A 17992-nucleotide genomic window follows, 5' to 3' on the forward strand; every position below is an offset into this window, starting at 1 on the left:
TTTCCTAGCCCTGGTCCTAAAAGGAATAAAACCACCCTTCGGGCCACAAACTCAGGAAAATCAAAAGCTCTGCTAGCAATTCAGCAACAACAACTTGCAGGGCCTGTGTCTGAGCATATTTTACACTAGAGCTGGAAGGTGTAAATTCCAGCTCGAGGTGACTGCTGGCACAGCTGGGTGCTAGAGCCCTGCCCCCCTTCTAACTCCTTCCCCAAATCTCTGACCCACCTCCTCCCCTGAACACACACCATGTTCCCACTTCTCCCCTACAGCTGTTTAGCAGCAGCAAGCACTGGGAGGTAGGCGGAGGAGGAGGTGGTGTTGGGTGGGGCTGGCAGCTTAGCAGCCCTAGAGCACCCATGTAGTCAGCGCCTATGGAGGTGACATACTGATGCTACTCTGACTGAGCTAGTGTGCTAAAAAGAGTGGAGGTATAATGGGAGGGGGATGGGATAGCTGCCTGAGTACCCGCTTAGGGTCTCTGTGGGGATCGTAGTTGGTGGAGTAGCCCCTCATCCCACTGTGGCTATATGCTTTAGCCTGTTAATTTGATCATAGCTAGAATGGCTGTCTCCTCTCAAGATGGAATTTACAGATTCCGGTTCCAGTCTAGGCATACCCTTAGGCTGCAATGTAAATTTTCCTTTTCCCCGCACGGAGAGCAGATCTTGAGATTAATGCTAAAGTAAGTACCAGCAACTAAACAGTAATATGGTTTAAACACTGTGCATTTGATAGTACCAAGTAAAAAGAAAATATTTTCTTACACATCTCAGTGACAGGGCTGTTTAGCATCAGAAGTACAAAAACTTCCACTAATGTAATTTGTTGACAATGATCCTTCAAGTTATTTTGAGGTGTATGCCTAGCATGCTAATTATAGATCAACACTTTGTCCACATTATTTTAAACTGGTGTTAACAAAAGGTGCTGCATAAGAAAAACATCTCACATGTTCAGCTGTTGCATGATGACCTTTATTAAACTGCTGGCACTGTGCTCAAAGCTTCACAAGATAAAGCCTGTCCCAAAGAACTTACACTCTCAGCTGAATAGCCACAGAGTAGACAGGTCACAACTGGAAGACAAATGAAGGAATGTTTGTTTTTCTTTTGGTAGGTTATGTTAAGTTATTCACTACTTGTGGGGAAACCAGAAAAAGTGAATCTTTTAGGAGGGATTTGAAGGAAGAAAAGAAAGTGATTTGGCAGAGCGAAAGTAGGAATTTTAAATGATCAAAAACAAGGTTTGCTACCGAATGTGTGGCAATTTCAAATATCAAAAAACAGAACCCAACCCAATAAAAATAAATTGTAAAAATTTTCCTGGTAAACTATAATGTATTCCACATGCTCTCTTATGAGTGGTAGTGGTGGTTGTAATCAATTGAGCTGATCATAATGAATTCTGTACCGTTATGTAGTGCTTTTCAAAGGTGAGTTACCCCATGCTATGCTGGGGTACTTAAGGCAAGAAATATTAAGTATTTGGTCTGCATCATACATACAGCTAGTGAATATCAGAGCTGGGATTAGACACCAGGTCTGCATCCATTTTTTCAAGCGTCTTTTAAGATATTAACCATTGCTGAAAGCAAGCTAGCAGGAGCATGTATGGGAATAAAAATGTGTCCACTTCTGGCAGGGCACTTTCTGTGCCCCCAGGCTGGAGGAGTTGTCAGCTCCAGCCCAGGAGCTTACTCTCCCTGACCTGGCCTCTGAGTTCTGTGCCTCAGTTGACTGGGGGGGCTTGCCCACCCTTGTGCACACCCCTGCAGGCTAGTGAACTCAGAGCTATGGTCTGATCCAGTATGGTGATTCTTACATGCTTAGCTATCCACCGCTATCACTCAGAAGGATTTCAACTAGTCTTTAAGGGACTTGTGTGCATAACTTGTGAACAGGAAACGTCTTATTGCACTTAGAATCCCTGATGACCTTCTAAGTTTTGTCTAGTAACCTATGTATGTATGATAGGACCAGCCAATTGTGCTTTATCTCCACAAGACTAGCCTTTCCTGACTCATTTCATTGGGGCTTAACTGGCCTCTATATGCTATCCCAATGGGGCTGGAGCACTTGGGTACCACTTCTAATAGAGGCAGGCTGTTCCTTGCTTTTCCCCAACAATGCTGATCTGTACCATGGGTCACCCATCAGGGCTTGTCCTACCTAAAAAAACACTTCCTAGTAGGAATGATCCACTACTTTAATGAGAAATCAATGGGATTATGGCATTTAAAACTAAGCATGCTAGCTGTAAATGTATTTTAAGAAACTTGATTCTACTATGTGTCCATCTTCATACAATACACATGCACTATTACAGCTAATGAGAAGCACAAGTTTTGATCAATGGCTGTTTAAATATGAAAATGTTCAAGCTTTCTGTATTTTGATTTTCATCAAAACAAGAAATTGTTTCAACTGAAAATTTTCAATTTTCTTTTCCTCTCTCCTCTTCCAGTAGTAAAAGGAGAGAAGAGGGTAGGGGGAATGAAAATTGAAAACCAAACTTTGCATCAACTCAAACTGAAATGAAGTTTTGTTTCAAAACTTCCATTTTGAAAGCTTTCTGACAAATTTTCATTCCTTTAAAAATTTTCACAGGCTTTGACATTTTTTGACTCTCTAATAGCATGATAATGGTTTGGACTTATCAAGTTTCTTCAGAGTCTATCAGAGCACTCAATTAATCCTCTACATCCCTCTGAAGCAGGCGAATAGTCTTCATTTAACAGATGGAGAAGCTGAGGCACCAGACCCATTAAGACACTTGGTCAATATCACACAAGGAGTTGAATCTACAGTGTCAAAAATGGAATATGTTATTCCCAAAGGATGCAAATGCATTGATGGAAAGTGTAGTGTAAATAGGGCTCCTGAGTATATTACAGGTTCCAGGGGTATTGATGCATTGATTTGAATTACAGATTCTAATTTTTCTAGTGTAAAAAAGTCCAGGAACTCCATAGCAGAACCAAAAGTAGAATCCATATCTATTAGTTCCCATTCTTTAACCACAAGACCATTCTTTCTCCCTTTTTTGAAGAATTCTGAACATGCATAGAGTTTAAATCACTGTCTTTCAGCATCTGCCAAATGAGGTATATGATTGTGTTGCATAATTAGCAATTTGGCACTCTACTGTCTGTCACCTCCTCTCCCCCAGGGCTCTTCCTTCCAAAAGTTGCACAATATTGCTATATATTTTTTCAAGTGAATCATCCTCTTTATTCAGTGCCATGAGCATTAGCCTAGTTTACGTTTTCTGCCCTCCAAGGCCCTATGTTATGTGGCAGCCTTCCCTGTGAGGTGGGCTAGATAGAATCCCCTTTACAAGGGCACTTCTAGGTTTCCTGGAAAGGGCATAGAAGAGACTGCCATGTAAACCTCTTGGGAAAGAAGTTAGTTCGAGGAGAACAGAACAGAGACACACACAAAAATTTAAAATAAATGAAGCATAGAGACACTGAAAAGGATAGTGGGAAAGACAGCAAAGACATTTTTCTACACATCAAAAAAATTTGGCTTCCAAAAAATACATAAAGTGGAACACATAACTTGTGAAATCACCAAATGCTCTTACTGGACTTGCAGAATATTTAAGTAAGGAGTATTTCATTAAGTTGGTAGGTTTTGAATTTTTCCAAGTACCTTGTGAAGTTAAGGCTAATTTGCATGTATTTTGTTACAATTTCAATATGTGAAAATAATTAAAGTTGTACCATAGGTACAGCTTTTTTTTTTTTAAATGAAACTGAAGTTTATTAATTCATCTCCAAGCATTTAACTGTGGTTCATTAGCAAGATACCACATTCTGAGATGGATTTTACTCTGCTTATTTCTAAACTCACTGCTACAAGACCCAGTGCAGACTGGTAGTAATTTTAACTTCAGTTATGCAGAGCTGTAAGAGAAGCCCTCTCGCTTGAGACATTTAGAAGTAAACAAGTCCAGGCTGTGGAGGAAAAGGGCACAGGGATAGATTAGTTGACCCATTACATCATTTCTATCTCCAACTTCTAGGACTCCATGAAAATATTTTTCATCCTCTTCATTGGTTTTCCATTCCACCCCTGTGCTGTATAAACCTTTATCAAGCTGACACTTAGATGGTTTATTTTCCTAAATGGAAACATTCATCAGTATTATTCAAGTAAGGTGATGATGACATTGTCATCTTTTCCTTGCCAAAGCATTTCACCTTCAAACTGAACCAGCCCATATTTTCTTGCTCTCAGCAGGATCCCCACTACTTTATTGGAAATAGTCACATATGTTTCAAACAGCTGTCGGAATGTCACTCTTACATTTCCATCTTCTCCTTTCTCACCAATATTTCTCATGATCAAGCATAGCTCTTCCACTTCCTTTCCCACATGTGTGTGGGCAGCTTTCCCTCTTTGCTCTGTTTTAGACCCTTCAGGCGGTCTTCCATAGATGGGATCTCCTCTCTGGGGATGCACAGGCTTGCTATCATTGCTGAATGGATTTTGTCTCTGATAATCAATGTGATCTTCTGCCCAGCTCTGCCAGCTTCTCCTCAGGTCACCTACAGCAGTGAGTTGGGTTCTGGTGGCTCCAGCACTCTGCCCTTTGTTTTCCTCCATCTCTCAAGAATGTTTTGTGGCATCCAAGCAGGAGTCAAAGCAATGCACTGCTGGAATAGCAGCTTCCTGTATGCACTCACAGCTGTGGAGGAAAATAGCACTTTACATTCATACAGCTCTTATCTAAAGGTCCTTAAGTGCTTATATAAAATATAATAAAAAAATGAAATAATAGTTTCTGGGTCTTTTCATCTTCTTATAAACCCATTCATATCTTGTAGCAGATGTAGCACACAAAGCCCCCCTACCTTCACTTCTTTCAATTGTACAACTGCATGAACTGAGAATAATGGTCCTTACTCGGGCAAAAGTCCTGGTATTTCTATGGGAGTTTTGCCTGAGTTAGGGCTGGAGGCTTAGGCCAAAGAATACAGCAAAAATCTGGGCATGTCATTATACCTGCACCTAACTCAACAACAATCAAGAACATAGAAGAAACCTAATTAAATAACTGAAGTCACTGAAATAATGTAGGTCAATAAATTAAACATATTAAACTTTAAGTCTGTTACAGGACATACATTTCCTTCAGTTTCCAGACAGAAATACCATATATCCCAGCAGGCTTGGGATCAATACAGTATAGCCTTTGTGAAATAAAAATGCAGTATAATATTTACTTACTTTTTCATGCAATTACACCTTTTATAAAGCGCTCACCCTTTGTAGCACAGACCATACCCAAATAATCTGTTCCGATATTTGTTGACCGGTTCAGTGGAGCTGCCTGCTGACAGACAACAAAACAAACCAGTCATCAAGCAACAGCCCACCAATAAGTGCTAAGGGGTGGGGATTTTCTCTTCTACTTATACACTTAAGGTGGACACACGAACCATGCTTTGAAGATTCCCAGAGCTGATGTTAGTTACTCTTTATAGAAAACATTATTCCCTCATCTGTGATATGCTATACACTGATGCACAGTGTATTAAGAGGGGTTTCAGTGGTCACACAGGCTGAAAAGGAAACGGAATCCCAACAAATTTTGATATCTACAGCTATGCACTTCAGCTAACACTGAAGCATGTAAGACTAGAGTAGATGGCACTCCCTTAATATGCTTTTGCTGTACAGCAAAGTCACGGATGCCTGCTAAGGAAAATGTGCATTGCAGCACTGCAGTCAAAAGTGTTGCATGTGGGAAATGATATACATGGGCTGTCCTAGATTTCATTTAAAAGAAAAAAGATACATGGAACCAGCTCTTGTGCAGCTATAATTATTTGATATACAGAAAGATAATGTGTAGTTGTACCAATTATAGAGATGGATTAGTCTTTTCTTTATACCAGCCTTATACTTCGGCTGTTAAAATTAACATACTAGGTCCATATAATACAAGAGAAAAGCTGTAGGTGTTTTCCCCCCAGATGGGGTTGGGGTGGATGGATTAATTACTGTTTTTAAATTACAGTAACACAAACCCGATCAGTTTGATAACAATGCATGGGAGGATGTATTGTATGTTCTCCTATAACTTAAAAGTTAAAATTTCATGGCAATTTGTCCACGAACGGACTGCAGTGCGGCTTCTAGCAAACTCCGATACAGAAACACTCCATTAATAATAAGTAAGAATGGCATTCCCAAATTGCTCCAGTGCATTGTAATGTGTAAACTTCAATATCAATTATATTGAATTTATGCTCATAATGAAGTATTTCTGGGTGCAAAAAGAATGACTTCACTAAAATGTTTTTACTATAAATGTTTTTGGAATTATGCATAACACAATGGTTATGAAATATATTTCAGAAAAACAACAGCATGAGTTCAATCATTGTTCATCAGAAGTGTTTTGAGGATTTCTCCCACCCCCATTCAAACTCGTGATCATTATAAGATCCCATGACACTTGCTGCAGGAGAAGGGGTGTTAACTCCAGTGTACTGGTCAAATTCCAAGTTGGGTAATTACATACTGCTTACCTAAAATTCGCCCCAAAGGCTGAAATGAGGGATTGTTCTTCATTTCCCCTCCTAAAATCAATTATGCAATGTTGTTGGTCTAATATGGCTGTCATATTCCATCCTCAAAACAGCTACTTTTCAATAGCACTGTGGGGAAATGGTTTATATCTGAAATATAATATACAATCTAAAATTGTTTGGATTCTTTCAAGATCAAACATTCTGTATAAACCATAGCTACCTTATTGAGGTCAGAATATGTAGGGATAAAGTGAGACAGGCTAAAAGTCAAGTAGAGTTGGACCTTGCAAAGGGAATTAAAACCAATAGTAAAAGGTTCTATAGTCATATAAATAGGAAGAAAACAAAGAAAGAAGAAGTGGGACCGCTAAAAACTGAGGATGGAGTGGAGGTCAAGGATAATCTAGGCATGGCCCAATATCTAAACAAATACTTTGCCTCAGTCTTTAATAAGACTAAAGAGGATCTTAGGGATAATGGTAGCATGATAAATGGGAATGAGGATATGGAGGTAGACATCACCATATCTGAGGTAGAAGCGAAACTCAAACAGCTTAATGGGACTAAATCGGGGGGCCCAGATAATCTTCATCCAAGAATATTAAAAGAATTGGCACAAGAAATTGCAAGCCCATTAGCAAGAATTTTTAAAGAATCTGTAAATTCAGGGGTTGTACCGTATGATTGGAGAATTGCTAACATAGTTCCTATTTTTAAGAAAGGGAAAAAAAGTGATCCAAGTAATTATAGGCCTGTTAGTTTGACATCTGTAGTATGCAAGGTCTTGGAAAAAATTTTGAAGGAGAAGGTAGTTAAGGACATTGAAGTCAATGGTAAATGGGACAAATTACAACATGGTTTTACAAAAGGTAGATCGTGCCAAACCAACCTGATCTCCTTCTTTGAGAGAGTAACAGATTTTTTAGATAAAGGAAACGCAGTGGATCTAATTTACTTAGATTTTAGTAAGGCGTTTGATACTGTGCCACATGGGGAATTATTAGTTAAATTGGATAAGATGGGCATCAATAGGAAAATTGAAAGGTGGATAGGGAATTGGTTAAAGGGGAGACTACAACGGGTCCTACTGAAAGGTGAACTGTCAAGTTGGAGGGAGGTTACCAGTGGAGTTCCTCAAGGATCGGTTTTGGGACCAATCTTATTTAATCTTTTTATTACTAACCTGGGCACAAAAAGTGGGAATGTGCTAATAAAGTTTGCAGATGATACAAAGCTGGGAGGTATTGCTAATTTAGAGAAGGACAGGGATACCCTACAGGAGGATCTGGATGACCTTGTAAACTGGAGTAATAGGAATAGGATGAAATTTAATAGTGAGAAGTGTAAGGTCATGCATTTAGGGATTAATAACAAGAATTTTAGTTATAAGCTAGGGACGCATCAACTAGAAGTAACGGAGGAGGAAAAGGACCTTGGAGTATTGGTTGATCATAGGATGACTATGAGCTGCCAATGTGATATGGCTGTGAAAAAAGCTAATGTCATCTTGGGATGCATCAGGAGAGGTATTTCCAGTAGGGATAAGGAGGTTTTAGTACCATTATATAAGGCACTGGTGAGACCTCACCTGGAATACTGTGTGCAGTTCTGGTCTCCCATGTTTAAGAAGGATGAATTCAAACTGGAACAGGTACAGAGAAGGGCTACTAGGATGATCCGAGGAATGGAAAACTTGTCTTATGAAAGGAGACTCAGGGAGCTTGGCTTGTTTAGCTTAACTAAAAGAAGGTTGAGGGGAGATATGATTGCTCTCTATAAATATATCAGAGGGATAAATACCAGAGAGGGAGAGGAATTATTTAAACTCAGTACCAATGTGGACACAAGAACAAATGGATATAAACTGGCCACTAGGAAATTTAGATTAGAAATTAGACGAAGGTTTCTAACCATCAGAGGAGTGAAGTTTTGGAATAGCCTTCCGAGGGAAGTAGTGGGGACAAAAGATCTATCTTGCTTTAAGATTAAACTCGATAAGTTTATGGAGGAGATGGTATGATGGGATAACATGGTTTTGGTAATTAAATATTCATGGTAAATAGGCCCAATGGCCTGTGATGGGTTTTTAGATGGGGTAAGATCCAAGTTACCCGGGAAGGAATTTTCTGTAGTATCTGGCTGATGAATCTTGCCCATATGCTCAGGGTTTAGCTGATCGCCATATTTGGGGTCGGGAAGGAATTTTCCTCCAGGGCAGATTGGAAGGCCCTGGAGGTTTTTCGCCTTCCTCTGTAGCATGGGGCACGGGTCACTTGCTGGAGGATTCTCTGCTCCTTGAGGTCTTCAAACTACAATTTGGGGACTTCAATAGCACAGATATAGATGTGAGGTCTTTTTTAGGAGTGGTGGGTGAAATTCTGTGGCCTGCATTGTGCAGGAGGTCAGACTAGATGATCATAATGGTCCCTTCTGGCCTAAATATCTATGAATCTATGAATCTATGAATCTATTAGATGTGCAGTCACAAGCAGAATTGAGTAGCACATTCATTACAGAGACTCAGCTTGTGCTTTTGTTTGGCGAGTACAGTGAAAATGTGAAAACAAAATTTTATGAGATAATACTAACAACACGTGTATCTGTGTTCACATGTGCATGCAGTTGGTTCATATTTTAAAATACAATAGAAATATAAAAGCTTATCCAGTGCTATTTACATGAGGTGTTTAAAATTTTAAATCCTCACCCCCACCCCCTCCCCAAACAAGACTGATTGTTTGTTAACTCTCTTAACCCCTGTTTAGAAAACCGTATGATTGGAATACAGTGAAGTGTTCAGAGTTCCTGACAACAGAAGGCAACACACTCCACAGATGAGAAAGCATGTGAAGAGAAAATCATCTCTTCAAAGAGGTTAATTTTAAACAATGGAACAGATAACTCCTACTTACAAGATGCCAAGACAGAGACTAAATGGCTAAAAAGGCTCAAATGGGTCAGATTGGAAAAATAAAAGTGGTGACCTTCCACTAATCTCTTCCTATAATCTCAAACTTTTGTCAACAACCCCAGACTAGCTGGATGTTTCTGCTGAAATCATTAGCAGTGAAACAGTGAACAACATTGATAAAAAAATGTGTCAAAATTAGGTTTCAACTTTAAGATATCAAGACAAAGGGCGATAGCTGACATCTCTCAAAGCCGTTCTGTCTGAAGACTCAGACAGATAGTACTGCCTCAGTTCAAATTTGGAATATTTTCTTTGAGATTACAAGGACTAGACATTTTGAAAGTGAAAGTTTAAATTCTGCAGAAACCAATGAGGTAACCACTGAAGTTCTAGTGTAATGCATCAGCCAGCAGCAACTCTTTCCAACCTCTGAACACAAATATATAAAGAATGCAGTCCATGGAGTGCTTATAAGTCATGAGCAAGATCTTAAGATCTACAAGGAAAGCTATCATATGACAACAACAAAAAGCTGGAAAACATGAGTTAAGTGTTGAGCTGGTCTAGTGCTAATAAAAGGCTTAGTGAAATCTGGATAAGCTAAACCTTTCAGTCAGCAAAACAGAGACACCAGCCAGTAAGGAATTACAGGAGTAGCAGCCGTGTTAGTCTGTATTCACAAAAAGAAAAGAAGTACTTGTGGCACCTTAGAGACTAACAAATTTATTGGAGCATAAGCTTTCATGAGCTACAGCTCACTTCATCTGATGCAAGGAAATGCAGTAATCACACCTAGATGTTGGAAGGGGGAACCCAAAACAAAGGAGAACAAATCTTCAAGAAAAATACAGAAAGAAAGTCTGCCTTTTTTGTCCACTGGGTCTTCATGTCTGTCACAATCCTGAGTATCTCTCCATTTTTTCCATCTCCATTCACTTCCCACCCTCACAACTCTATGCAACAGCTACTGTCATCTTTGGTGTGGAAAAACGGATGCAACTCCCTTCAGAAACTAGTTGATGCTTTCTAGATAGAATCTAGATTGTGTCACTCCTTAGTCAGCTCGAGTGGTCAATGGTGAGCAACATGAGGTTCTCCTGCCCTTCAGAAGGGAAAGCCTCTTGCCCTCAAGAGCATTTCCAACCTCTAAGGTAGTATTATTTTGTAACATTTGTATGTCACACCATTGAAGTGAGTAGTGCTGCCCAAAGCATTTAAAGACAGTCCCTTCCACCTAGTGCTGAAAACAGCGGCCAGAATGAGAAAGCTAGGTAAATGGGTGGGAAGTTTTTGTAACAATTCCCTAGAGTACACAGGGCTTAAGAGAGATAGACATTACTTTACTGGATGTGAAATTGGGACCAGAAATGGAAGTCAGGTCTCCTACACTGCAAGAGTACTACCTATAGACCACAGAAGCTGCCAAAACAATCTTGCTTCTAATTGATTCCCAGACCTTTTTTTTCCTTGGCAGGTCAGAACTGGAGTGGAGAACAATATATAGGTATAAAGCATCTTCCATATTCAATATATTACAGAGTATTTTACAAAACAATATATAGTGGTAGTGAAACAACTACAGAGGCGAGCTTAACAGCAAGAGCTCACACATAATTTTGGACATTACAACCTGCTTCCCTGAGATGGGGAGAGAAGGCTGTTGGCCAGGGCACTAGGCATAACCCATATCTTTTTGAAAAGTGCAATTGGATCTTTAGGGTCTACTTGGACATCCAACCAGGAATAAAAGAGGCAGCTTAGCTTCGTAATTTGTCTTAGACTGTAGGCTCCCTAGGGCATGGCCCATCTTCTTGTTCTGTTTGTCCAGTGCCTAGCACACTGGAGTCCTGGTCTATGACTAAGGCTCCTAGATGCTACCACAATACAATAACAATCTCACATCCGATGAAGTGAGTTGTAGCTCATGAAAGCTTCTGCTCAAATTTGTTAGTCTCTAAGGTACCACAAGTCCTCCTTTTCTTTTTGTGGATACAGACTAACATGGCTGCTACTCTGAAATCTCTATTCTGAAGCTCCTTTTCCAACGCTGTCCTGCAGCAACCGCGTGGCAAGGTCCCATAGCATGGCTTGGCACAGTGCGGCCCTGCACGAGTAACATGTCTCTTCCTTGGGTTCAACTGAGTCCTTACCACCTCCTTTGGCCCTTCAGGCCCAAACCCTTCCTTCCCGAGGTTTCCAGTTTCACCCGAGCCAGCCAGCCAGGGAGCTGTGTCAGACCCCCATCAGCCCCAGGCCTCTCTGGAGAGTCTTTTCCACAGGCTTCCTCCTGCCCGGGGCACTGGACTCACAGCCCCACCCCTGGGAGCTCCCCCGGTCAGGGATTTCCCCGCAACAGGGCTGCGCTGAGGTGCAAACAGGCCCCCTCGTTACAGACCCGCTCCACGGCGCCTCCCCTCGCCCCAGCAGCCTCAGCTGAGGGGTGGCTCCCGGGTTAATGCCAATACCTGCCCCCGCCCCCGCGACCCCCCCGTTGGCTTAAAGGAGTCGCGTCACGGGCCGGGGCTCGGGCTCCCCCGCTTCCCGTCAGATTTCCGTTGTGGCGCTGCCGGCTCTTCCCCTGCGCCCGCTGTACGGACGCCGGCCGGCCGGCCGGCGGCCGCAGACGAGAGCCCGTAACGGGCCACAGCTGGGAGCCCCGCTCGCCCGGCCCGGCCCGGCCCGGCCCGGCCCCGCCCCGAGGCGCGGCGGCCTGCCCGAGCCCCGCCCACCCGAGCAACCCCCGGGCTCCGCCCCCTCCCCCAGCGGCGGCGCATGCGCTGTTGGGCGAAGCAGTTGATGGGCTCCAGCGGGGCCATGGCGCGCGGGTTGCTGCCGCGCTACCTGCTGCTGCTGGCGCAGGAGAACCTGGAGTTCCGGCTGCCGGTGAGAGCTGGGGCGCAGGGGGCGGGGCAGCCCCTGCTGGGCACGTGCCCCCTGCGGGGCTGGAACGGGGGGGGCGGTAGCTCGGCCCTGCAGCGCCATCGGTGTGTGCGAGCGGAGGGGGGCGTGCCAACCTCAGCCCACCCCCAGCCCGCTCCCTCTCTTGCCAGCGGCCCCTGCCCCGCTCGTGGGGCAGGCTCCTTCCTCCCTGTCGCGGGAGGGAGGTTTTGCTGTGACTCTCTTTGGGGACTGTGTCGTCCCTCCTAGCCGGGCATCGAGCTGGCTTGCGTGTGCCCCATGTAGGGTGACCAGACGTCCCGATTTTATAGGGACAGTCCCGATTTGGGGGGGTCTTTTTCTTATACAGGCTCCTGTTACCCCCTCACCCCCGTCCCAATTTTTCACACTTGCTCTCTGGTCACCCGAGCCCCATTGGCTGAGATGACCCCACAAGCTTGCTTGTTTTTTCTGTATGTGGGTTAGCGCAGGGAATCGCCCCAGCTCTGCCCTGCAGTCATTAAATGTGAACCCTGCAGCAGGGAGAGGGGTAGATCCAGCAATGGCTATTAGTCAAGATGGTCCGGGACATAACATCCCCATGCTCTGAGCGTCCCTAAGCCTCTGACTGCCAGATGCTGGGACAGGATGACAGGGGATGGATACTGGGCTAGATGGACCATTGGTCTGACCCAGCATGACTGTTCTTACGTTCTAACAAACATGGAGTATTTACAGAATTACAGATGTACCATTTCTGTTGGGGTCTTGTCTCTAGAGACATAACTGGTTGCAAAAGCTGAGTAAATATAGTAAATTGGATTGAATTATCCTGCTGAATAGTTTTATCAGGTGTTTGCTTGGTGGGTTTTAGTTATCTGGTGCCTTCTTTCAGGCATAGAAGGTCAGCAGAGTTTCTTGTAAATTTTTTGTGGCTAATCTGCAACTCTCTAAAGTGGAATTTGAGGCCCAAGTTTGTATAATTTAGTATATACTCAATTTCCGTGTCTCTATAGTAAAACTTTAGTTTGTTTTGAGTCTTCTTCAGAAATTATGAGTTTTGTTTTCACATGCTGGTCAGCAAATATCCTATGCATTGCAATATGTTTCTGTCTGGTGTATGTTTCTTTAGGGACCATTTTGCATAGTTGATAGTATGACATCCAGATAGCTTTTTTAAAAATTACTACTTAGTTGTTTAATGGAAGTCCTGTGTTTCAGGATTATTTCATTAGAGTTGGTAGGTCATTGATATAGCAATTGAAAATGTCTGAGTTAAGGTTACATCCCTTATTTATTCCCCTTGCTGGAATGAAGAGTTCAGTTTGTATATTCATTTTTCCCAGGCATTTGGTGGGCCTGAAATATGGATAGCTTTTTATATGCATTTACACTTCAGTCCAGGCTGCCCAGTTGAGTCAAAAGTTCTTACTTGCTTTTTTACATGTTTGTTAACAAGTGTCCATACGGTAGAGTTCTGGTTAGATCGGGGTGGGCAAACTTTTTGGCCTGAGGGCCATATCGGAGTGGGGAAATTGCATGCGGGGCCATGAATGTCAGGCTGGGGCAGAGGGTTGGGGTGTGGGAGGGAGTGCAGGGTGTGTGAGGGGGTGCAGTGTGCAGGAAGGGGATCAGGGAGGGGGGTTGGGGTACAGGAGGGGCGCACAGTGCGGGAGGGAGCTCAGGGCAGGGAACTCTCTGCCTGTAGGCAGAGACAGCGCATAGAGCTGCTGGCCGCGCTTCTGCCTAGGAGCAGCAGGGACATGTCTGCTTGTGGGGAGCCACCCGAGGTGAGCACCACCCAGATCCGGCACCCCAAATGCCTGCCCCACGCCCCCTCCCATGCCCCAGCCCTGAGCCTCCTCCCGCACCCAAACTCCCTCCCTCTTAGTTAACTGGAATTTTTGACTTACTGGCACCCCCCCATTCCCCCAACATGCCAGATAACAAACCTTTTACTGTAACTCTAAACTCTCCTTTTTAACATTGTCAGGAAATGTCACCAACCCATATGTAGTATCTACTCATGCACCCATGGGGTCCCAGGACTACTGTGATCATACGGAAACAACTAATGCATTTTATTCACCTTGTGCAAGCTGGCGAGTAACTCGCTTTTGGAAAACTCTTAATATCTATAGAAAATAGAAGGGGAAAATGGTCATAATAGCAGTCCTGCTAAAATAGTGGATGACTAGCATTATCCAGTGATTTTTGGTAATACTGAATGACTTCTTCCTTTTTTCTCCCATCCCCATGTAATTCTCTCTCCATAATAAAATGTAGGCATATGTATTTATAAGGATAATTTTGTGAGGCTATAGGTGGTCATTTGTTAGAAAATGAATGGGAAGTTCATCCTTTCAGGATATTTATTGATATGGATAGATTTCCAAGAGAAGTATCTTGAGAAACAACAGAGACATCAGAGAGTGAAAGCCTATTCTAGTTCATTATACTCTTGTTCCTTAGTACTTAATGTTTGTTCTGGGATCCATAATCTTCATGCTTCAGTTTACAGTCTCTTAAGTTCAGTTATTTTGAAAATGCATCTAATAGAGCATGTTATCAAGATCTCTGTAAGCAGAATGGATTCCTGACATTGTTTTCCTCAGGAGGGGTTTTCCTCGCTAATAATGCACTTGAATCTTTCTCTGACTAGACCCATTACCCAGAATTTAATTATAGTTATAGTGATTGTACAACCTTGTTAAATATTAGCAATTTCAGAGAGGTAAGTATAAAAATGAAAAACACGGGAGCTTGATAAAACTATTAGGCTAATTTTAACCTAATCCCATTGTACATTGGATAACTAATCAATGGATAACTACTATGAGAGGGTACTTGTAGGATGTAGTGTCTTAAAAAAAATTGGCTCATTTTGCAAATGGAATATTTAAGTAAAATTTAATTAGTCATTCGCTACCACAGTGTCAGATTTTTCTCCTCTCCTAAGATTTTTAATAGTTGGCACCTCCTAGAAATTGATATTGGACATAAGAACTATCATAACATTGTTGTTGAAGTCTCTTTGAAATTTTGTTTCTAGTATAAAGTTATTGTAGATGTAGTATGTGAAATTACGGTATGGGAACAATACTTCTGTTTTCTAAAAAATGTTTTGTAGGAGATAAAGTCCTTGCTCTCACTTTGTGGTGGACAATTCAGCAGTCAACAAGAAATTCATATAAATGTAAGTTGAGTCCAAATGTTTTACTTGCAAATTTATATATATGGGCTACTTGCGATAGATTGACTTGACTTATGTATTTTCTCTGTATTATCTTTATTCATTTTGAGTTGCTGATCAAATTTCAAAGATGCTTGGGAAAAGAGAGCATTTTCCAAAAACTGTCATTGGTGGAGTTTGTAGCGGCCTTACATTCAATTTCATAGCATTTCTGTGTGTGTTTTTGTGCATGTAACTCAAAAACTTTTGAAATCTGCATCTAGTCAATACCAAAATTTTAGGGAGCACTCTAAACATCAGTGGTCAGAACCCTATCGAATTTGGGGAGAATTTGGAAGACCAAAAGAGGGAAAATGGAGGGCATGTGGGGCTGCTACTATATTTAGCACAGGTTTCAGAGTAGCAGCCGTGTTAGTCTGTATTTGCAAAAAGAAAAGGAGTACTTGTGGCACCTTAGAGACTAACCAATTTATTTGAGCATCAGCTTTCGTGAGCTATTATTAGCTCACGAAAGCTGATGCTCAAATAAATTGGTTAGTCTCTAAGGTGCCACAAGTACTCCATATTTAGCACAGTCACAGCTTCAAGTGTTCTGCAATTGTCTGTAGATCAGACAACTGGTTGATGGCAACCATCAACACTGTCCAGCATAACAGTACTCCTACTCATCCTCCCGATAGAGTTCTAAATGTTGACTCCCTGAATGACTTATCTCCCAGACAAATAATGGTATCGGGGGAAGAATGGGGGACCCTGCTATAGGACGAGTGGGGGGCACACAGAGCTCCTGGCAGGGAAGAGGAGAATGGGAGACCCAGGAATAAGCGGAGGAGGACACAGAATCCCCAAGTAATGGAGATTGGGGGAACCTTGTATTGGGAAGAGGGCACACAGAACCCCTGCCATGGGGGTATAGAGGTTCACATACAATTTCTGGCATTGAATGGAGGATAATAGGAGATCCTGGTGGGGGAGGAGGGAAATGGGGGGTGACACACAGTCTGAAGTGACTCCCGACCATGAGTGCCAACCTCAGGGCAGACTTTCAAAAAGCAGGGCAGAAACCCCAAACTGATTGTACGTTCTGTAATTAGATTTCACCAGATCAGTAATAAATGTGAACTCCTGAAGCACTGTAACAGTCTTATGATGGAGTCACAGACATTCCCCTTGGGCATTCCAGTCTATCTTGCCACCCAGGCAAGCTGGACTATGTGATAGATCAGGGGTTGGTAACCTTTCAGAAGTGGTGTGCCGAGTCTTCATTTATTCACTTTAATTTATGATGTTAAAACATTACCATAGGTTGCTGACTCCTGTGATAGATGGTAACTTTACACCAAATATAACTAATATTCAGGTTACTTGCAGCCCCAAAGGACCAGTCACTTGCCCCAGGTCAATTGTACTAAATCGCAAATCAAAGTCTTCACGTGCCGGTAATACATTTTAATGTTTTTTAAAAGATCTCTCTCCCTATAAAAGTCTATATATTATGTAACTAAACTATTGTTATATTGTAAAATAAACAAAGTTTTCAAAATGTTTAAGAAGCTTCATTTAAAATTAAATTAAAATGTTGATTTTATGCCGCCGGCCCGCTCAGCTCGCTGCTGGTCTGGGGTTCCGTTCACCTAGACCAGCAGCGGGCTGAGTGGGGCCTGGGGCCGGGACCCCGGCTGGCAGGGGGCCAGGAGCCAGAACCCCAGACTGGCAGCAGGCTGTGCGGGGCCAGTGGCCGGGACCCCAGACCGGCAGTGGGCTGAGCAGCTCAGCCCATTGCTGCTCAGGGGCTCCATCCACCGGCTCCTGCCAGCCGGGATCCCAGCTGCTGGACCCGCTCAGCCCGCTGCCGGTCTGGGGTCCTGGCCCTGTCCACATACGGTGGGTACCTACCTTCTCCCTGGTTCTAGCCCATTCTCTTCCTCTCTGCACTGAGCTGAGGGTGGGAGTGCACTGAGTATAGGGCTGGGGGTGAAGGAGCAGGCTGGGGGTTGGGGTGTAGGGTCTGACCTGGAGCTAGAATGAGGGAGGGGGCTCTGGGTTGGCGCAGGAGGTTTGGGTGTGGGGTGCTTACCTGGGCAGCTCCCATTTGGCGGGAGGGGTACAGGTGGGAATGTGGGGGGGGGGTGCAGGAGCTCCCATTTGGGTGGGGCTGGGGATGTGGGGGGTGCAAGAGTCAGGGCAGAGGGCTGGGGGCCTGTGAGGGGGTGCAGGTGTCAGGGCATGGGGTGTGGGGGGCCTGGGCATGTGGGGGTGCCAGAGTCAGGGCTGGGGTCGTGTGGGGGTGAAGGAGTCAAGTAGAGGGCTGGGTGTGTGTGAGGGGGGTAAAGGGCTCAGGGCAAGGGCCTGGGGGGTGTGCAGGGCTGCAGGACTCAGGGCAGAGGGCTGGGTGTGTGTGAGGGGGGGTCAGGGCAGAGGGCTGGGAGTGTGGGCTGGGGTCGTGGGGTGCTCACGGTAGGGG

At 43.5% G+C, this 17992-nt stretch overlaps 1 protein-coding gene and 1 long non-coding RNA gene across 10 annotated transcripts in view; one reads left to right on the plus strand and one right to left on the minus strand.

Moving 5' to 3' along the window:
- Positions 1-955: 955 nt before the first annotated feature.
- LOC125634201 (uncharacterized) lies at positions 956-12124 on the minus strand. Of its 6 annotated transcripts, none has more exons than XR_007355827.2 (4): positions 11924-12124; positions 6545-6694; positions 5238-5340; positions 956-4695 (listed from the first exon to the last, which is right to left on the minus strand). It is a non-coding gene; the product is annotated as an uncharacterized LOC125634201 (long non-coding RNA). The 6 variants fall into 6 exon arrangements; XR_007355826.2 differs by having other exon boundaries at positions 6545-6673; positions 11924-12123; XR_012667658.1 differs by lacking the exon at positions 11924-12124 and adding an exon at positions 11854-11870 and having other exon boundaries at positions 6545-6673.
- A 106-nt stretch (positions 12125-12230) lies between these two features.
- TRMT11 (tRNA methyltransferase 11) overlaps positions 12231-17992 on the plus strand; it is a 65806-nt gene continuing 60044 nt past the window's right edge. For 3 of the 4 annotated variants that reach the window (XR_007355821.2, XR_007355820.2, XM_048844615.2), the window contains exons 1-2: positions 12232-12341; positions 15466-15531. Coding sequence is in view for 2 of the 4 variants with exons in the window: in XM_048844615.2 (XP_048700572.2) it covers positions 12255-12341; positions 15466-15531 (153 nt within the window). In the remaining 2 variants the exon portion in view is untranslated. Of the gene's footprint in view, positions 12342-15465; positions 15532-17992 lie in introns of all 4 variants that reach the window. The other variant, XM_048844614.2, reaches the window with a different exon arrangement.

The sequence above is a fragment of the Caretta caretta genome, chromosome 3 (assembly GCF_965140235.1).
Source record: "Caretta caretta isolate rCarCar2 chromosome 3, rCarCar1.hap1, whole genome shotgun sequence".
Taxonomy (NCBI): Eukaryota; Metazoa; Chordata; order Testudines; family Cheloniidae; genus Caretta; species Caretta caretta.